The 18,316-nt window shown below is 39.1% G+C and overlaps 2 protein-coding genes across 3 annotated transcripts in view; one reads left to right on the top strand and one right to left on the bottom strand.

The window, feature by feature from the left end:
- Nsun6 (NOP2/Sun RNA methyltransferase 6) overlaps positions 1-1,605 on the bottom strand; it is a 41,830-nt gene extending 40,225 nt beyond the window's left edge. The window contains exon 1 of the mRNA XM_040755455.1: positions 878-1,605. The gene's annotated coding sequence lies outside the window, so the exon portion shown is untranslated. The remainder of the gene's footprint in view (positions 1-877) is intronic.
- Positions 1,606-1,779: 174 nt separating this feature from the next.
- The window catches only part of Arl5b (ADP ribosylation factor like GTPase 5B), a 28,979-nt gene continuing 12,442 nt past the window's right edge, over positions 1,780-18,316 (top strand). Inside the window, exons 1-3 of one of the 2 annotated variants that reach the window (XM_021233638.2) lie at positions 1,780-2,084; positions 16,008-16,068; positions 17,655-17,802. In XM_021233638.2, coding sequence (XP_021089297.1) covers positions 2,036-2,084; positions 16,008-16,068; positions 17,655-17,802 — 258 coding nt within the window. In that variant the 5' untranslated portion in view covers positions 1,780-2,035. The remainder of the gene's footprint in view (positions 2,085-16,007; positions 16,069-17,654; positions 17,803-18,316) is intronic. The other variant, XM_005081277.4, reaches the window with a different exon arrangement.

Raw genomic sequence — 18,316 nt, 5'->3', positions numbered from 1 at the left:
ATTTCTTTAACCATATGGCAGAAAAGAACTTCCTGATGGACAATCAATCCCAGCCCATCTGGAAACGGACCAACTGGACTAGAATCCCAATTGACATGAGAAAGGTTAAAGAGTTTTTTGAAGAGTGGTTTTCCTCCTTAGCTGGCAGAACACACAGTTCCTTGAATGCTTTTTAAAAGCTCTGAACAAACTGATCTAACTGAACTGATTAATAAGTTGAATTCAATGCCAAAGACATCAAGTTTTTCCAAGTATCATCTGGTCAGTTTATAATGGTTCCTCCTAAGAAAATCTACAAAATTTTGCTTTTTTAAGCTCTGTGAGACAACAATTTACTTCCTTAAAATTTCATTTTATTTTATGTTAATTTAGCATTTAAACCTTTTAAATATTTTGCTTTACAATTTTTACTGGGATTCTATTTTACTTAAATTGTCATTTCCAATCAACACATAACACAATAGACTATATTCCTGATATTTTCATACAGTTACTCTCATCTCAAGAATTCAAATCATATACATTTTCAAATGGCACCATTCTACAGAACAATGTTACCTATTCTATACCAAAGGCAACACTGAAATTAGTGTAAACCAAACCTTAAAGGGATGTTTAAAAAAGTATTAAGTTTGTATGAGCAACATTTAAAAAGCATTTCTCAGAATCTTCTAATTTCATTAAATTCTTGATGAACATTCCTATTGCAATTTAATATATAGTCAATACAAGTATATAGCAAAAACTTAAGTGCCATTTTTCTATTACCAGTACATACATCAGCATTATATTTGTTCAAACAATATTCAGCTATATATGTCAGCATCATCGATCAATTGTTTTAGCTAGGAAAACTTTTAAATTTCTAAATTCTCACCTGAAAGGGACGTTAGAGAACCGAAAGTCGGCTGAAACCAGTAGTTATGACTCTTTAAATCTACTTACGCAATTACAAACCCGTTTATATTCATAGTCCAACTAAATGGTCATTTAAGCTATGTGTGAATGCTCAAAGATCAGTGCGCCTTTTCCTCCACATGAGAGACAGCAGCTAGGGCTTAGTCTCATTAATTTGGCGAGCATGATCTTGTACCCAAGTCTTCATTGGTCTTTGAAGCGCAGCACCAGTAGGAGCATCTTAAGCCACACTCCCTCGTTTTATTTAGAACAGGTCATGGAGTAAGTTATTTTGTTATACCAGTCCTAAAAATTCTTCGTCTGTCGTTATGTGGGGCACGCCAGGTGGCCTCAAGGACTATTCTGGCTTATGAGACTTCGGTTTTCAACTATTAAGGATTCCGAGATCAACGACCGGTATTGCCCAAACTGGTCTCTGTCTTCCTGTAGAAACTTAACTGAATCCTGGCTACGGGCATTCCAGCGCGCCTGTCCCCATCAGTTCCACTAAGAATTAAGAATCACGCTAGAATCCCGAGACTGCCAGCCCGCGGGGACCAGGAATGAAAAATCACTCCTGCCCGCGCGGCCAGAGCACCGCACAAGCTGAGTCTCTGCAGGCTTTTAGCCCTGAGGGACGTGGCAGCTGGGTCGCCCTGGAGCCGAAACCGCGCTTCTCCCCAGCGACAGGAGAGGGAGCGCGCGCCGAGGAAATCCCCAGCTCCGCCACTCCCGCCTCCGCTGACGCCAACCCGCCCACGGCCCGCGCACCGGAAGTGCACGGGGAGGACCCGCCACGTCCGAGCGCCAGCTGACGTCTGCGCGTCGACGTCACGTGCCGGCCTTCCGGCGATGGGTGGTCCCGGGCTGAGGCGGGGAGGCGGGGCGGGGGCGGGGCTCACGGCCGGTTAAGGCTGTGCTGGGTAGGTGGGCGCAGACGGAGCGACTACGGGTCGGGGCTGGGTTCAGCGCGCCGCGAACAAAGGAGTCTGCGGCGGTTCCCGGCTCCGCGGAGGACCAAAGCTTCGCGGGACTCTGAGGCTCCGAGGCTCCGGGTCGGCCTCGGCTCGGCTCCACCGCGGGCGCCGCGGCACTTGCCGCCCAGCGCTGCCCAGGGAGCTTCTCCTGCCCGGGGCTCATGATGGGGCTGATCTTCGCTAAATTGTGGAGCCTTTTCTGTAACCAAGGTGAGGCCAGCGGGTTGGACGCGGCGCCGGCTAGTCCAGATTGAGATCTGGACTCGGTTTAGGACAGAACTCAGATCTGGGGACTGCGAGCCCCGGCAGGGGAGGCACCTGGTGGCCGGGAATCCCATGCGTGTGCGGATTTTAGCCAAGCAAGGTGGAAATAGATTCCTGCATACTGTTTGCGGGCCTTTTCCGCCTCTGTGAACCAGCCTTGGGTCTGATTAGGAAAGTGTCTCCAGGAACCCAAAACTTTCCTTTTTTTTTTTTTTTTTTTTTTTAAACCCGAAACACTAGCTTTGCACTGTTTACCTTCCTCTCGTCTAAGCCAGTGCACCTTCACGTTGTCTGGCTTGGCTCTGGTTTCTGTTCGTTAAGACTCGGGAATGAGTATTCAGGTGTATAGGTTTCTGAAATTTTCACACACAGGCACAGCTCCCCCCCCTCCTGTAGGCGTTGGGAAAAAAAATAAATGCTTTCGGTTATGTGTAAGGTGTTACGTGGCCGTAATTATTCTAAAAACAGGTCAGGAAACACCTAGAAGTTGTAAAACCTGTTCCGAGTTAGAATGAGCTGTGATAAGAGTTAGTACCGGACAGAAAGGGGGCCTAGTGATAAAGTCTTTGGCAATCTTGTAACATAATGGTTTCGTAGAATTAAGACCAGTTTCTTTTTCCATTTGTTTCATTTTGTAGGGCGTCATTTATAGGCTAGTTTTGTTTTTATGAGTACCAATTCCTTACCATTAAGGTGTTTATCTGTTTTGTAGATTTAAGCCGAGAAATGTATGTAAATGGCTTTAGTTCGCTTGTCCTGTGGGTTGATTAAAAGGAAAAAAGAAAACCCTTTTTCAAGCTTCTGAGTATAAATACATGCAAGCATACTAACACGTGTGTGTATGTACGCAAGTGCCACAGATAAATACCATTTTTAAGAGACTTCAGAGTGTCCAGAGTTCAGCTCCCAGCGGTGTTATCCATAAATGCAATACATAGTTTTTTTTAAAGCAACTTAACGTTTTCTAATGCTTGTAAATGTATCATGTCAAGGAATATTTCAATATATAATTGCATTATATAGATTACACAATTAAATTTGTGTAAATACAAATAAATTACATATGATATCACACACACGGGCACACAGAAGCCTAAGCAATAAAAATTATCAGTGTTGCTTCTCGTTTTATAGTCTGGTTATTGCTCTTATCTCTGTTCATTAGATTCCTTAGAAAAGGCAACCGTCGAAGATGATGAAGATTTCATGTGGTCCATATCCATCTTCACGTAATTGTTTGAGCTTCCATAGCCCCCTTACTGTTTAAAATTTCTTTATCCTTCCTGCTGAAATTTTGGAGCTCGTGGTTGTGTCACTTTATTCTCATTCATGAATAGGTTCTTAGTTGATAAACCAGCCCTAAATTAGACACAGTAGCTACAGAGATTACAAACACGATACCTGCTCTGTACTCTGAAGAGCGCTCAAGCATTAGTGTAAAATAAAGACATTGCTTTATTTCTAAGTGTGGCGTGGTGGTGCCAGGGAAACACTTGATCATCCTCAGGTGGTTCTTCAAAGCCTTTCAGGGTAAGGTTTACCTGGACTTGATGATGAATGGGAGCTTGGGACAAATTCAGGTAGGCTGAGTAGATTGGGCGTATTGGTGACGGCAGATGGACTAATGTATGAAAAGAGAGGAGTAAGTTGAACACACCCAAGGAAACTGAGCATAGTTGAATTAAGGCTGTACAGTTGTAGTTCGCTTGATGAGATTGGAGTGATAGCCAGGGAGCTATATCACCAAGGTTCTTACATGCTGACCCAGACAGTATACTGAATACGGAAAGCGTGGGGATCACTTAAGAGTTTGGTCGGTAGGTGTTTTCCTTGACAGGGAGTAATGGGAGTAATGGGATCAGATTCATGTGTTAGTCTGTAATTTTTGTTATCTGCATAAACAGGGTTATTAGTGTTGGTGTTTTCCTATTTTACCATTGTACATTTCTTTAGTGGTGCCCCGTTAGAGTTGAATATGGAAGTAATATGTCCAAGGCTTCACTCTACCAGTTAAGTTAAAATTGGGTTACGTGGACATTAGGGGCAAGATGGTTGTAAGGTGCAGCCAGTATGAAAGAACTGACAGCAACCACAGACTTCTCATCTTTCCTCGCCCTTATCTTGCTTTTGTGGTTTCTCAAAGAGTTCCAAGCGAGCCTGGCGTTGGTGGTGCACACCTTTAATACTTGGGAGGCAGAAGCAGGCAGATCTCTGTGAGTTCCAGGCCAGCCTGGTGTACAAAGCAAATCCAGGACAGCCTCCAAAACAATACAGAGAAACCCTGTCTCGAAAAACAAACAAAAAAAGACTTCCAAACATCCTTTCATGTGAGATATCTTTCCTCGGGATAAGTTTATTAAACTATGCATTGTTTAATGGAATTTGTATTGTTTCATTTTGTAATAGAAGGCTGATAAATTATCAGAGGAAATAGCATGTGGTTGTTTATGTGTTCTTATAAAATGCATGTGTGTGTGTGTGTTCTCTTAAAAGTCTTGAAGTTTTGTTTTTTTAACTTAAATTTTAAAAATTTTCTAACATCCATAAGCCTGTTCCTTTCTTTCTGTGTTGTGACTGTACACACCTGTCATCAGATATACATTTACCCAAAAAGACAAATTAAAGACTTTTACATCTAGTTCATTTTCATAACCAAAAAACAATAGCTTGTTAATTTTGTCATCTATCTCATTTTATTCTCCTTAGTCAACCCTGTGTTGTCCACCTGGGCACTATCAGCTGTTGATAAATGTACCTTTTTCTTCTGGCAGTTGTCCTAACCTTTCCTTTGGGCTAATTCTGCTCTTAATTCTAGACTTCCACTGGTTCCCTACACATCAAACAAAGTCTGTTCCCAGTCCCCTAGAGCATATCTGAATCCTACTTTTGAAAAGTCTAGTCTTTGATTTCATTCAGATATCTGATCAGGACTCACTCGTTAGAGTCATTCCTTGACAGATTTACCAGAAGCAGTCCACTTCTTGCCTAGCATTAACTCTGTGTAATTACTGGTTTCGGGGTAATGTTTATCACTCTTTCTAATTGTATTATAAATTTCTTTGTTGTTTTGTTCACTCAGTAGAAATAATCTCCTTGAGGCGTGAACTTTTTCTTTCTGCTTTCTTCACAGTACCTGGCAAAATACACTTTTTTGGGGTGTTAGTTTTTGCCCCCCCCCCTTTTGGCTTTATTTCATTTGGCATAAAATTTTGTATGGTAGTAATGTAGACATTTTAAAGTCTTAATGTATGAGTCATTCTCTCAACGTTTCTTTCCAGTGTTGTATTCATTTTGAATAGTGTGTCTAGATGGGAATTTTAGTCATGATCATCTATCCTCTTCTGGTAGGGCTGGAGAAGGCACTTTTATGCCTGTTTCCCATCCTCCATCCCACCCTGCGTTGATGATTAAATTTGGTTATACTGAGCTATAGTGCTCTAATTAATTGTCTTACTGTTTTTCCTAGTAAAATCCCAGCATCATCTTAGTCTCCCTTTCCTTGGCAGAGAGACTCTGCTGTGTCTAAAGCTTGGCTCCTACACTTTGCCCATCTTGCATCCAGCAGATGCTTTGGCTTCCCTTTGGTATCCTGAGTGCATAGCTGTTCTGGGCTTTTCATTGCTGCCATGCTAGGGATTTTCTAGACTTTTGTCACTGTTATTTTTGAAGACAGCTTCTCTTGCTGTCCTGGAACTAGCTCTGTAGGTCAGACTGGCCTCAACTCACAGAGATCCACCTGCCTCTGCTTCCTAAGTATTGGCATTAAAGGCTTTCGATAAGCTTGGTGACTTTAATCCTAGCACTTGGGAGACAGAGTCAGCCAGATCTGTGTTATGTTAATTCAAGAGCACCCTGGTCTACATAGTGAGTTCCAGGACAGCCAAGGCTATGTAGAGAGACCCTGTCTAAACAAACCAAAGCACAAAACAAAAACACTATACATTTATTTAAAAGATGTCACATAGGTATCTATAGAGTTGTGCATAGTTGCGCACATAACTCCAGCATTTGGAAGGCAAAGACAGGCAGATCTGTTTCAGTTCAAGTTTGAGGCCAACCTGGTCTAAATACCTCGTTCAGGGAAAGCCAGGGCTATGGAAAGAGAGAAACTTTCTACCTTACCCACCCCCCAAAAAGCACATCTAAAATTGTAACTGTTTTCAATTTCAGATGCGTGGAAATGTATTACTTATCTTTACTTTTGGCTTATAACTGCTTTAGCGATGAATTGGAAAACATTTCTTTTGAATTTTGAAGACATTGCCTTGACTTCTAACTTCCACTATTGCCAAGTAAAACTGTAGCATCTTGATATATTTTTCTATATATGGTAGGCTTTTCTTTCTTTCTTTTTTTTTTTTTAAGAATTTCTCCATCTTTGGTATGTATTTCAGAGATGTAATTCCAGGTATGTCTGAGGTTTTTGTTTGTTTCAATTCATTTCTGTGGGTTCTCAGGAATTTTTTCAATTTAAAGATGTGTCTTTTTTGGTACTAGGGAACTGATTGATTGATTGATTGATTGATTGATTGATTGATTGATTGATTTTTCAGTGTATATACCTTTGTTTTTCTGGACATTCTATTGCCAGTTTATGCTAAGTTGACTGCCAAAGATGCACATGAACATTTTCTTATTGAGTACAGGGTTCTAGTCTTAGGTTTTCCTTTATCTTTCAATCTTCTTTTGACTATTTTGGTTTAGCAAATATGTTCTTACTGTTCTAGTAGCATATTTTTGTGAAGGCTGTTGTACTCTTTTCTTTGACATTACCTGTTTTCTATTTCATTGTAGTTTTGGACAGCTTTTCACATTGAAAGTGTTGTCCATAAGTGTCTTGTGCCTCTTAGGATGGGTTGAAAGACAATCAGCCCTGTGGTCCAGGGCATATAGCTCAGGGCCTAAAGAGGGCTAAGTAATACTCCACTCTGAGCCACTCCTACCCTTATGAGAACTTTCTCTTAAGGGTTGGTATGTAAAATAGCAGGTTCTAAGTCATAGAACAGATAAACTGCTCTTATTTTTTTAAGTTGCTACATTCTCTTCATACTCCTGACAGCTGGGTTCCATGTCCTTCCCAGCAGTTGATGATGTCAGGCTTTAATTTTAGTCATTCTGGTGAGTTTTGGCTGTGCCATTTTTCATGTCCTCACTTGCTGTTTGTAGACAGTTTATATTCTTTACCCATTTAAAAAACTTGTAAACTTTGTGCCATCAAACCAGCTCTCTCAAAGTATTTGTAATGGCTCTTTGCTTTTGGTAACTTCAAGATACTGCTCCTTTACTCCAGAAATGCGAGCTGTTCTGTTAATGTCTGTGATAGACTTTTGTTTATTTTATGCTATGATATGAATAGGGGTGGAGTTTCTATATTTTCGGGTGGACATATACTTCCATGGGTTTTTCTGAAGACATTTTCCTCCAAGTGAATACCTTTGGAACCCATGTAGAAACTCAAGATTGTCATTTTAAAAAAAAAGGAGCCTAACTCTGTGTTTTGTTCTATTACATTGATCTTTAGGCCATTTCCATAATCTCGGTTATGGCCTTACAACCATGGTAAGTTTTGAAGTTCAGTAGAGTCTTTGAATTTTGCTTAATCTTTTAATGGGGAAAAAAGAAATAAAAAGTTTTCTAACTAAACTACTGCTATTTATTTCCTCCTTTCTACCTACTCTGGGTTTGTCTTTTATTATCAAATCCTTAAGGACATGTCAAATATAAGCATTTCAGAATTGAAAATGTCCCTTTTGTTATTGATTTAGCCACTTGTTTTAATGTGTTATAGAAGTTGTATGTTTCATTTATTCAACTGGAAGTATTTTGCATTTTCATGTGATATCTTTTTTGACTGAATTACTGATGTTTGTTGCCTAGTTTGCACACAATTTTAGTTTTGATTTTTGGGTCTTAATGTTTTTGATAGTCTGATCTTGTTTTTTAATGTGGTAAAATCCTGAAGATTTCTATTTTGTATCACATTTATTGAGACTAATGATGCTTCTGCTAACTTTTAGGGTCCATGTACTATTTGCCTTTGGAAAGGAAACTTTTACTCTACACTTGTGAATGTCCCTGAGGTTGAGGTTGCCTCAGTCTTGTTCAGATCTTTCTTATTTTCATGTGTGTCTCTTACATAAAAGCACATTGCTGTGTCTTTGGAGCCATTGTGAAACTTGCCTTGTTAAATTGAATGGAATTCTGGGTGGAACTTACTGATGTAGCATTTGTTTGTGTGTGTGATAGATAAGGTATGCCACTTCACTGTTGACTGTGTTTCCTTTGCTTGGGTTTCTGGTATTGAACTGCTTTTTTTTTTTCCACTTTTAGTGTTAAGTGACTTTTTGTAAAAGAATTCCTTTCTTTATTAACTTTTTATCTCTTCCTTTTTTCATTATTTTTATGACACCCTCCTAGAGAGTACAACATAGATTCTTTGTGCTATCAACTAAGAAAGCAAATGCCACATTTCCTATAGAATGCACACTTGCAGCTGGGCGTTGGTGGTGCACGCCTTTAATCCCAGCACCGGGGTAGGGGTGGGATCTCTGAGTTTGAGACCAGCCTGGTCTACAGCCAGCTTGACAGCCTCCGAAAAATACAGATAAACCCTGTATCGAAAAAACAAAACAAAACAAAAAACAAATAAAAGGATGCACACTTGCAGCTCAGTTGCATCCACCACTTGTTTTTTATGCTGCTGGATTGTGACTCCTGTTATATCTGCATATTTAATAAACCTCCAATAATATGATAGCATAGTTTTTGCTCTGCAACTAAATCCCTATGTACTGTAAAGTTTTAAGAGAGGGATAAAGTTATTTCATATTTGTTCATTATTATTTGTATTGATAATAAAAATGTCTTTGTTTATATTCATAAAGTATATATTTGCTGAAAATATACTGTCAGTTTTTTTGTTTGTTTGTTTGTTTGTTTGTTTTTTAATGGTGTGTGTACTGCAACTGCTGTATTTTTCTTCCTGGTAAGACTTCAGGTAACATTTCTGTCTTCCCGACTTTTTCTTTCTTTCTTTTTTTTCATTGTTGCTTTCATGATTTTTTTATTTCTTTTTTTTTTCTTTACAACAAACTAACTTTTTGTTTCCTTTTGAAATTCAGTCAGCTTCTCAAATTTGGATTACTTTTCACATTTTTTGTACACTTCTAGTTTACTTTTTCAGCTTATAGTTCTGTATTTTCTCAATTGAATGAATCATAATGGATTTATATTTAGTGAAAACCAGTAGTAAGTTTAAAAAGAAATGAACTTTCTAAAATACGAACATTCAGACTTCATCATCAGGTATCAAAGGTAGTGTTCCGGGTCAAGGTGTAAATTATTTTTCATCTATAGTACTTTTCAGAACAAGCTAAAAACACATGAGTTAGATTCTTGTGCCCTTGAACATTTGCCTTTCAGAATAGAGCCTTCAGGTGGGCAGCCTGTAAGCTTCAGGTCTGAAGTCTTACCAATACTTTCGTTTAGTGAGTTGAAAAAGCACACTTCTGTAGTTAGCAGTTAGTTACTGTGGAAGACCTGCTCAGTCTTTGATGAATCTCTGCCTGTATTTAGTTCTTTTGTTTACAGGAAGCTTGTTATCTTCTACATGATGAACTACTTTTTACAGTTGTTAAAGTATGGTTAGGACTCACATCTAGGCTGAAGTGGCGAAGCATCATATTGGGAAAGCATCATATGCAGACGTGTAGTTTATTATTAATAAAGTATGCTTTTATAGCACCAAGTCAAGGAGAAAACAATGTACAGCATGATTATCTTTTTCCTTAGACACTTCCTGGTGACAAACTGTATTTTTAATGTTCATAGAGATCCTATACTCATTTAAGCTCTAACTTTTGATGCATACCTCACTCTCTGTTACTTTGTCTTAATGGTGTTTTGTACTGATGGGATTTTGCAAGTTTTTACTTACAGAACTGTTGAGGTAAGTGGTGAATTATCAGATCAAGATGATACATTGACTCTGTTGAATGTATCATTGGATGATACATTGAACAGATACATTGAGTCACATTGGAAAACCTAGAGAACTAGACAGGGAGCAAAAGAGCCTATGTAACCTTTGCAACAATTCAGGCACATTTTGTGTATGACTGTTACACATGTGCTGCATCACATCTGACATTTTAATTAGCTTAGTTATTTGATGGTTTACATATTTAATTCATATAAAACTTCCTGTAGTTTATGGTGTTGATACAGACATTTATACCTAAAAGGTAATAGTCTGTAAGTCATGAAATTTCTCATATACATTAAAAAGAAGATTGCCATTTTATAATGTTTTAAAATATGGAATTTTTAAAATATTTTATTTAGTTATTGTGTATACAGCCTTCTGCCTGCAGGCCAGCAGAAGTTACTAGATCTCATTCAAGGTGGTTGAACCACCATGTGGTTACCGGGAATTGAACTCAGGATCTCTGAAAGAACAGTCAGTGCTCTTAACTGCTGAGCCATCTCTCCAGCCCAACAATATGGAATTTTAAAGTGATTACTTAAATTTGCATATGTTATTCACAATTTTTAAAATCATGTCACTATTTAGTGCTTTTCTGATCTTTTTTCTCCAGTAGTATTCTGTTCAGTAATATGGTATTCTTTACCAAAACTATAAGCAGTTTTGTTCATGTTAGGGAAAGTAAAGGAAATTCAGCAGAAATTTTTTTTATTTTTCTTGATTTTTGTTTTTTTAAATGTCTCCTTTAATTTCCTGTTAACCATTTTTCTACCTTATCTACAAGCATGACCCTAAACCTAAAACGTGACTGTTCACAATTGGTTTTCCGTTTAGTTTTTCTTGTTTGTTCTCCTTTGGGCCCACACTAGCGTGAGTCCTTCACAGGCTTGCCCCTCTTCCCAGCTTTCCACAGAGGATCTCATTTCAGGGGTGACTTCCATCACCAGTGTTCCTGCCTTATGCTCAGTGACAGCCAGTTGAATTTAATAATGCTTCTCAGAATGGCTGAAGGGTCCATCTGTATTTCAAAACCTGTTCTAAACAACCAAGTTAGGCTGTTTGAGACAGTGAGTTGAATATTTAGTTTTCCTTGAGGACTTAGAAGTAAGAACACTGGCTTTCCTCTCCATGCCTTGACAATCAGGTGGGATTTTAAATGTCCCAATGAGCTTGAGATATCTAAAGTCTAGTGAAATAGAAATCTGTACTCCCTACACTGGGGTCAAAATGACTTTACATTGCATTAAATGACATTAATACCCCCATCAGATTGGCAGCAATTTTGACTTTGGGGATAGATTCCTTCTCCTATGCAATCAGTACTACCTTGATCTCAGTAACTTCTTAAAAGGTTTCATTTTCTTTTGTTTGTTTGTTTCCAACTTCTTCCTAACCTCCTGGGTTAACAGATGCTAACAATTACTGCTGAGTAATACAAACAGTACATATTATTTATAGATACTTTTGACATGTACTGTAGTTTACTATGGCATAAATGGGGGAAATTATTAATACTTAAGCAACATCACAGAAAGTGTTTCTGACACAGGTCAGTTGATTTTGTTTCCTACACATGAGTTGTATGTGTGTGGCCTATTAATTATATCCAACCAAAAGACAGCAGTATAGAACAAGTACTGTCATATTTTCAAGCCTGGGGTCCCTCCTAGGCATGACATAGTACTGTGTGCTCTACACAAAAGTAGCTCAGCCTGTGTATCAACTGGAAACAGACCACTCTGGCACGGGCACCCTTAAAAAGTCTTGCACCTTATTAGTTGAAGCATTGCATAGAGACAGTATATTAAGGGTTTGTTTTGTTTTGTTGCTTTTGTTTTTCCTTAGAAATAGATTCTGTATACACACACTCACATCACTTTCTGCATTTTCCTTGCTGCTCTTTGTGTGATAAAAACTTCACTAGTGTGGGTTAAATTATTTAGCCACTGACAAACTCAAGTAGTTGGTGGGAGAGATGCATTCACATAACAGAGTAAATAGCCGTTTTGAACATGGTCTTTATTAGCTGGCCTTTGAGCCTGCCTTCATTCTTCCTGTATAGATTTTATTGATATGTCTTCAGAGCTAAGATCTAAACCGCATTACTTCATGCTTTTACAAAGGACAGTCCTTTCTGGTAGGCTTTTGTATGTGTCGATTTCGTAAGTAGTTAGGCCACTTTATCTGAAAGATATTGTACAAACTTCATTCTAAGAAAGCTGAAATTGTGTGCTTTAACTGCCAGAGTTCCCTATAAAGGAAAGAGAAAGGGATCTGAAGAATAAGACCCTAGTGTTTGAACATGAAGTCTACACCCTGTCCAACACCAAAGTATCTTTCCTTCAATTTGCTTGGATACCAAACTTTCAAAATGATGCATTATTTATGAATGTAAGCATCAGACTTTTAATACTATGAGCCTCACCTATAGTAAGCTTTCTTGTCGGACTATCTTTGGATCGCCACCCCGTCATGGAGACTTATTATTATTATGAAAGCTTGACTTTAGCTTAGGCTTTTTCCCAACTAGCTCTTGCTTTTTTTTTTTTTTTTCAAGACAGGGTTTCTCTGTATTGTTTTGCAGGCTGGCCTCGAACTCACAGAGTTCTCTGTTTCCCGAGAGCTGGGATTAAAGGCGTGCGCCACCAACGCCCTCCCAACTAGCTCTTAAATGAACCTGTTTTTATTTCTCTGCATTCTGGCACGTGGCTTTTACCTTTTCTCAGTATGGCATTCCAACTTGCTCCTAGCCTGCCAGTGAAATCCCTGTACCTTGATTCCTTCTCTTCCTCTCTCCAGAAAGCCTGCCTATCCTCTCCTGCCTAGCTATTGGCTGTTTAGCTCTTATTAAACCAATTAGAAGGTGCCTCGGCAAAGACACATCTTCAAAGTGTACAAATACTCTGCAACGCTCACCATAATACAATATGGTTTAAAAATAGTTGCAGTAACCCACTTGAATTGTTTCAACAGTGAACCATCTGGTGCTACTACCCATTTTCTTCCCTGAGCAGGATTTCTGGGCAACCCAGGTTTGTAGTGCCAGTGGCTTTTTTCTCACTGTTACAGTCATACTGAGGTCTCTAGAACTAGGCTGTTAAAAAGATGAAGAATGTCTGGTGCCAAGCAGCCTGTTTGTTCCTATGTTGATAAAGAGTGCTCTTGTACTCATTCTTTAAGGAGAACAAACCTGGGGAGCGAGTCAAGGTTCATTTCATTAGAACCTAAAGAATTCAAGCCAACAGCCACAGAAAGAAAATTGAGTCAGTTGTAATCATTTTGTTGTTCTATAGAGTAGTTTTTGTCAACATGAAAATACCCTTTCTACTGTCTACTTATCCTGTAATACACTACAGATAGTTCTTACTGATAAATATATCATTGGAAGGTAAGAGATGTTTGTCAGCACAACTTGTCCACAAATTGTGCTTCATCTTTTTGTTGGTTGTGGCACTGTTAAGGCTTTAAAAACGTATTAGCAGTATTTTGATCTCATTAGAACTTATTAGAAGCGAGACTCTGAAATGAAATGTTTCCAGTATTGGGCTTCACATAGGCTGTCTCGTTTCTCTTTTCTTCTTTTATTTGTAGCCCAGGCTGGTCTTAGGAACCTCCTGAGTGCTAAGCTTACGGGTTGATGCTTCACTGACTCCTTTGCCTAAGTTATGACCATATCACCATGGTGCTAAATATACATCCTTCTCCTCTCAGGCTACCAACTGTTTTGATATATTGCTGCTCTGTGTTAGAAGCAAGTTTGGGGTCTTAGAGAAAGAAACTACCACTCCAAATGAAGTGTTTCTACCAGGCAAAACTTCACTCTTGATCAAGAGGGTACATTCCAAAAAGGAGAAGCCCTCAGAGACATGCACTTATTATTTTTTATTCTGATAAGGGAGGGAACTATATCTTTTCCCTATTGGCTGGGGTCTGACTCTGTGATCTTTTGAAATTAGCTTTTTTAAAAAGAGTTGTTGCCAAGGAAATGAAGGGAGAGGGGTCTGCCACTCTAATCCAAGTGCAGGGCCTTTGTGCATACAAAGGTTTTACTTTGGGGGCACATGGGGGGTTAGAACATCTGCATAAACGTCTTAAAAGTTCAAGGCCAGGGAGATAAAAATTATGAATTCCTTGTTATAAACAAGAGTTTTATAGTATTTGATAGAAAAGACTCATGTTTCTTATATCTATCTGTAAGCTAAATATGGTCACCTACTAATGTCTGTGGGTGTTTCTAAGTGTGCTGGTGAAGCTCTGCAGCCATTCTTAGGCATATTTGTCATTGTGGAAATTTGAGAAAATTTGTCAAGGTGAAGATGTGGGTCAAAGAGGAAACACTTTTTTTTCTCCTTAAACAAACACTTTTTTCCCCCTCTTAAAAACATCTTACCACATTGTCTCTGTGACTGTTACACATTTAGTGGTGTTTAAATAGCAGAGGACCTACATTCTTGGCTCACGCCTGATACCATCAACCTTTAAACTATTTTCTAATCTGGTGTGAGAGTAGAAATGTCCCTGGAGTCCTTAGCCAGAGGTCCCACAGCTACCCATCCCCAAAGGTCAGTGGAAGAGACAAAGAAATAGTAGGAAAGATGAGAGAGGAAAGCGGCAGGCCAGTGAGAGAAGTCTCTCTCCTGCCTTCTTGTGGGGCTTCCCTTCCTGCCGTGCTGAAGTACTGCAGCAACTCCTTAAGGAGCATTTCGTTCTAGAGGGGAATGTTTATGTATTTGCGCCTTGAAATTTGCATGCATACATGCATACCATGTATTTTGATCACAGTTACCTCCTACTTCTCCCCAACCACTCCACCTTATTCCTTCCAGATCCCCTTAACTCCCTCCCAACACTGCGTTCTTCTCCTCCCCCCACTACTGCCCTTCTCCCTTCCCTGTCATTTCCTCCTTCCCTTCCCCCTCCATCTCTGTCTTTCTGTCTCTCGCTCTCTCTCCTCCTGCTCCCCCCGCCCACCAAGCCCTATTTGTGCTGCTCACTATTCTTGGGTGTGGGCCCATTCACTGGAGCGTGGGTGACTACTAGGAGTCACACCCTTGAAGAAAACTGAATCTCCCTCTCCCCAGGAACCATCAACTATCAATAGCTTCTCAGCTAGGGGTGGAGGCTTGTTGAACCCCCTGTGTCCAAAGAGAGAGGAATTTTGAACATACTCTGAATAGATTTGGGGGGATTTTCTCATACATTCAAAACAGATTTCGAAATAGGTACCACTTAACAGAATAATTAGGCCTAATAACTGCCTATAACGAAATGGTTATTTTAGTGCCTGTCATCAGAAGGGGAAAGGCTTTTGTTGGACAGTGTCAGCAGAACCATCTACTTAGAATGATTACATAAAACATGTTTCAATAAAAACCATTGAAGGCTAAGTAATTGCTTTTACTTCTGTCAATTAATGTAAAAATAAAAATCTGCTAATGGAAAGAGCATTGCAGTTTTTAGCAGTAAATGTCATTTTTAAGTGAAAGGCAAAAATGTTGGTACATGTGGGTGGGAAAATTTGCTTATGTTAAAACAACTTAAAGCCAATTTGAACAGCAGACTTTAAGCAGGTGTGCAGAGCTAACATTTTGTACTTACAGTTTAAGGCATGATGTCAGATTTTTATTTGAGCAACCCTTCCTCTGCTCCTAAGTGACCAAAGTCTCTGTTTCTAGCTAACCTATCTAAACATGTTTACAGGAGGACTCCATAGAAAACACTGTAGTGGCTTGTTTCACTTGCGACAGGTCCTTACTGCATAAAGTTTCCTCCCATAATGCTTCAGTAGTGGATGCTTACCAGATGACCCTCATTTATAGTCACCACTGTGGGAAGCCTGTACTTATGCAATAGTGTACATGTTCATGACTTCTTTTCTTTTTTAGAGCACAAAGTAATCATTGTGGGGCTGGATAATGCAGGGAAGACCACCATTCTTTATCAGTTGTAAGTATTGGTACCTTTTTAATAGTTTTTGAAAAACTTTGATTTTATAAGTAATGAGATGCCATTCTTTCCAGTTTTAATAATACAATAGACTTAGACATGTAACTTTTTCTGTTTTGCTAAATAAAAAAAGTAAAATAAAATATCATAGGCTCACTAAAGCCTCCAAGTACTCGCCTTCTGACTTCCCAAGAAAATGATCTTTAATATTAAACTGAAATAAAGTACAGATCATCCTGGGGTGAGGTGATAAGATGACTCGAAGGAGCCCTGTGTAAATAGAGTGCTGTCTCTGGGAAGCTGCTCTCCCCTAAGAGCTTTGGGATTGTTTAACATAGCCAGACTTGTCTGAACTGATTGATGGTGGTCAGAATACTTTTAGTAGCTTTCAAAAGGGAAAGGCTTGAAATTCTCAGGAATACATTAAGACTCACCATCAGTAAATGTTAACACCTCATGAACCCACTGTCTGAGGATTCCCCTTTCTTTCAGTGCCAAAGATATGTTAAGCTGTGGAAATGGATTTACATGCCCAGAGCATTTTAATAATAGTCACACAATACTTGGCACTGTTATATGAATATCACCCCTCCCTTCTTCATCTTGCATTTAAAGCCCACTGGTTTTAGGGCTGGGTTATACCTCAGCAAAGCAATTCCTTACAAGACACTGGACTAAATTCCTAGCACTTCAAAAGAAGGTGGGGTGGGGGGCAGCATTGTTAGCTTGCCAGAGATGCTCACTTTCCCACTTCCTAACTAACACATTTGCCAGCAGACAGCTCCTTATATGTTATTGTTTCAGGGTTGGACTATTACTTTTTCTTTAGTAAATTTTCATTCATTGGCCAAAATGTATTTTAATGCCATTTAGCTTTTAATATGAAGCTCAAATATCTCTGACACTTCTCATCTTTGATAGCAGTCTTGTACATAGTGTCAAACACATAACCTGTGAAACTCAAGAGAAAATTGTGTCTTTTAAATACATGTTATCATGGAATGTTATCAGCAAATATATACACTTTGAAAGAAGTATTTAAGCAATCAGTAAGATAATACAAGTGATATGAGAATCAATATTCTAGATATAGTTCATTTTAAGTAAAATTTCTATTCGTGTGTGATCTTAAGACTATGGTTGATAAGCCTAAACTAGTTTTCATGGCTGAACTAACTCTCACCTTGCTTACATAGACATTAGGAAAATATTACTGAGCTACTGCTACTTTTGCAAGTATTGTCACAGTCATCCAGAAATTGCTCTTTCAGGATGGAACTTTGGATCTGATACAGTAACTGGTCATATTGGCATTTTGCCCACAGACATTCAAATCCACACCACTGTGTTCTCATCTGTGCGTGCCAGGCTCGCAGTTCCCTGATTAAAAAGCAGAAAACAGTCTTCAGGGGTTGCATGATGTTTACATTTTTATTTGTACAGGAAGTCTCCAAGCTTCTTCTTGTGTCAATGATTATTATGATTGGTATAAGTAGGAAAGGTTGACATCTTTTAAAAATGTAGAGAGAAAACGTGCTTGGGTTCTCAAGATTTACAAAAGAATTTTCAATGGTCTCTTTCAACAGCTTAATGAATGAAGTAGTTCATACTTCTCCAACCATAGGAAGCAATGTTGAAGAAATAGTTGTGAAGAACACTCATTTTCTTATGTGGGATATTGGTGGTCAAGAGTCTCTGCGGTCATCTTGGAACACCTATTATTCAAACACAGAGGTACGCTAACATTACCTTTGAATTTGAATTTTAAAAAAATTTTGTAAGGATCAGCATAGAAGATGGCTAGGTTGTAATGAAGCGTATTGGCAGTTGCCTTTAATAAGGAATTCAGATTTCATCATGGAAGAAACAGGCAGGTAGAAGAAGTACTAAGAGTTTGTTCTAGTCACCATGGTGTCTCACTGCTGAGACTTGTGCAGAGGGAAATTTAGGACTAAAATCCAAGAGGGTGCTTGTATTTTTTTTTCCCCCTATGAGGGGGCAGAATAGTCAATGAAAACATTGAAAAGTAAACCTATTTTACTAAAGTCAATAGATTATATGCATGCAAAATGTACCTGGCTGAAAGAACTTGCTGTGCAGCTCAGGCTGACCTGCTGCTGGCTTACACCCATCCTCTTGGTTCTCTGCCTTGTGAGGACTGGGATTATAGGTGTGCACCATCATGCCTGGCCCAGGTCCTTCTCAGCCAAGAGCTTACTCTGGCTGCCTCAGGCTGTCCTCACGGTGT

This window comes from Mesocricetus auratus, unplaced genomic scaffold, assembly GCF_017639785.1.
Source record: "Mesocricetus auratus isolate SY011 unplaced genomic scaffold, BCM_Maur_2.0 Super-Scaffold_100013, whole genome shotgun sequence".
NCBI classification, from domain to species: Eukaryota; Metazoa; Chordata; class Mammalia; order Rodentia; family Cricetidae; genus Mesocricetus; species Mesocricetus auratus.
This window is presented reverse-complemented; position numbering and strand designations above follow the sequence as displayed.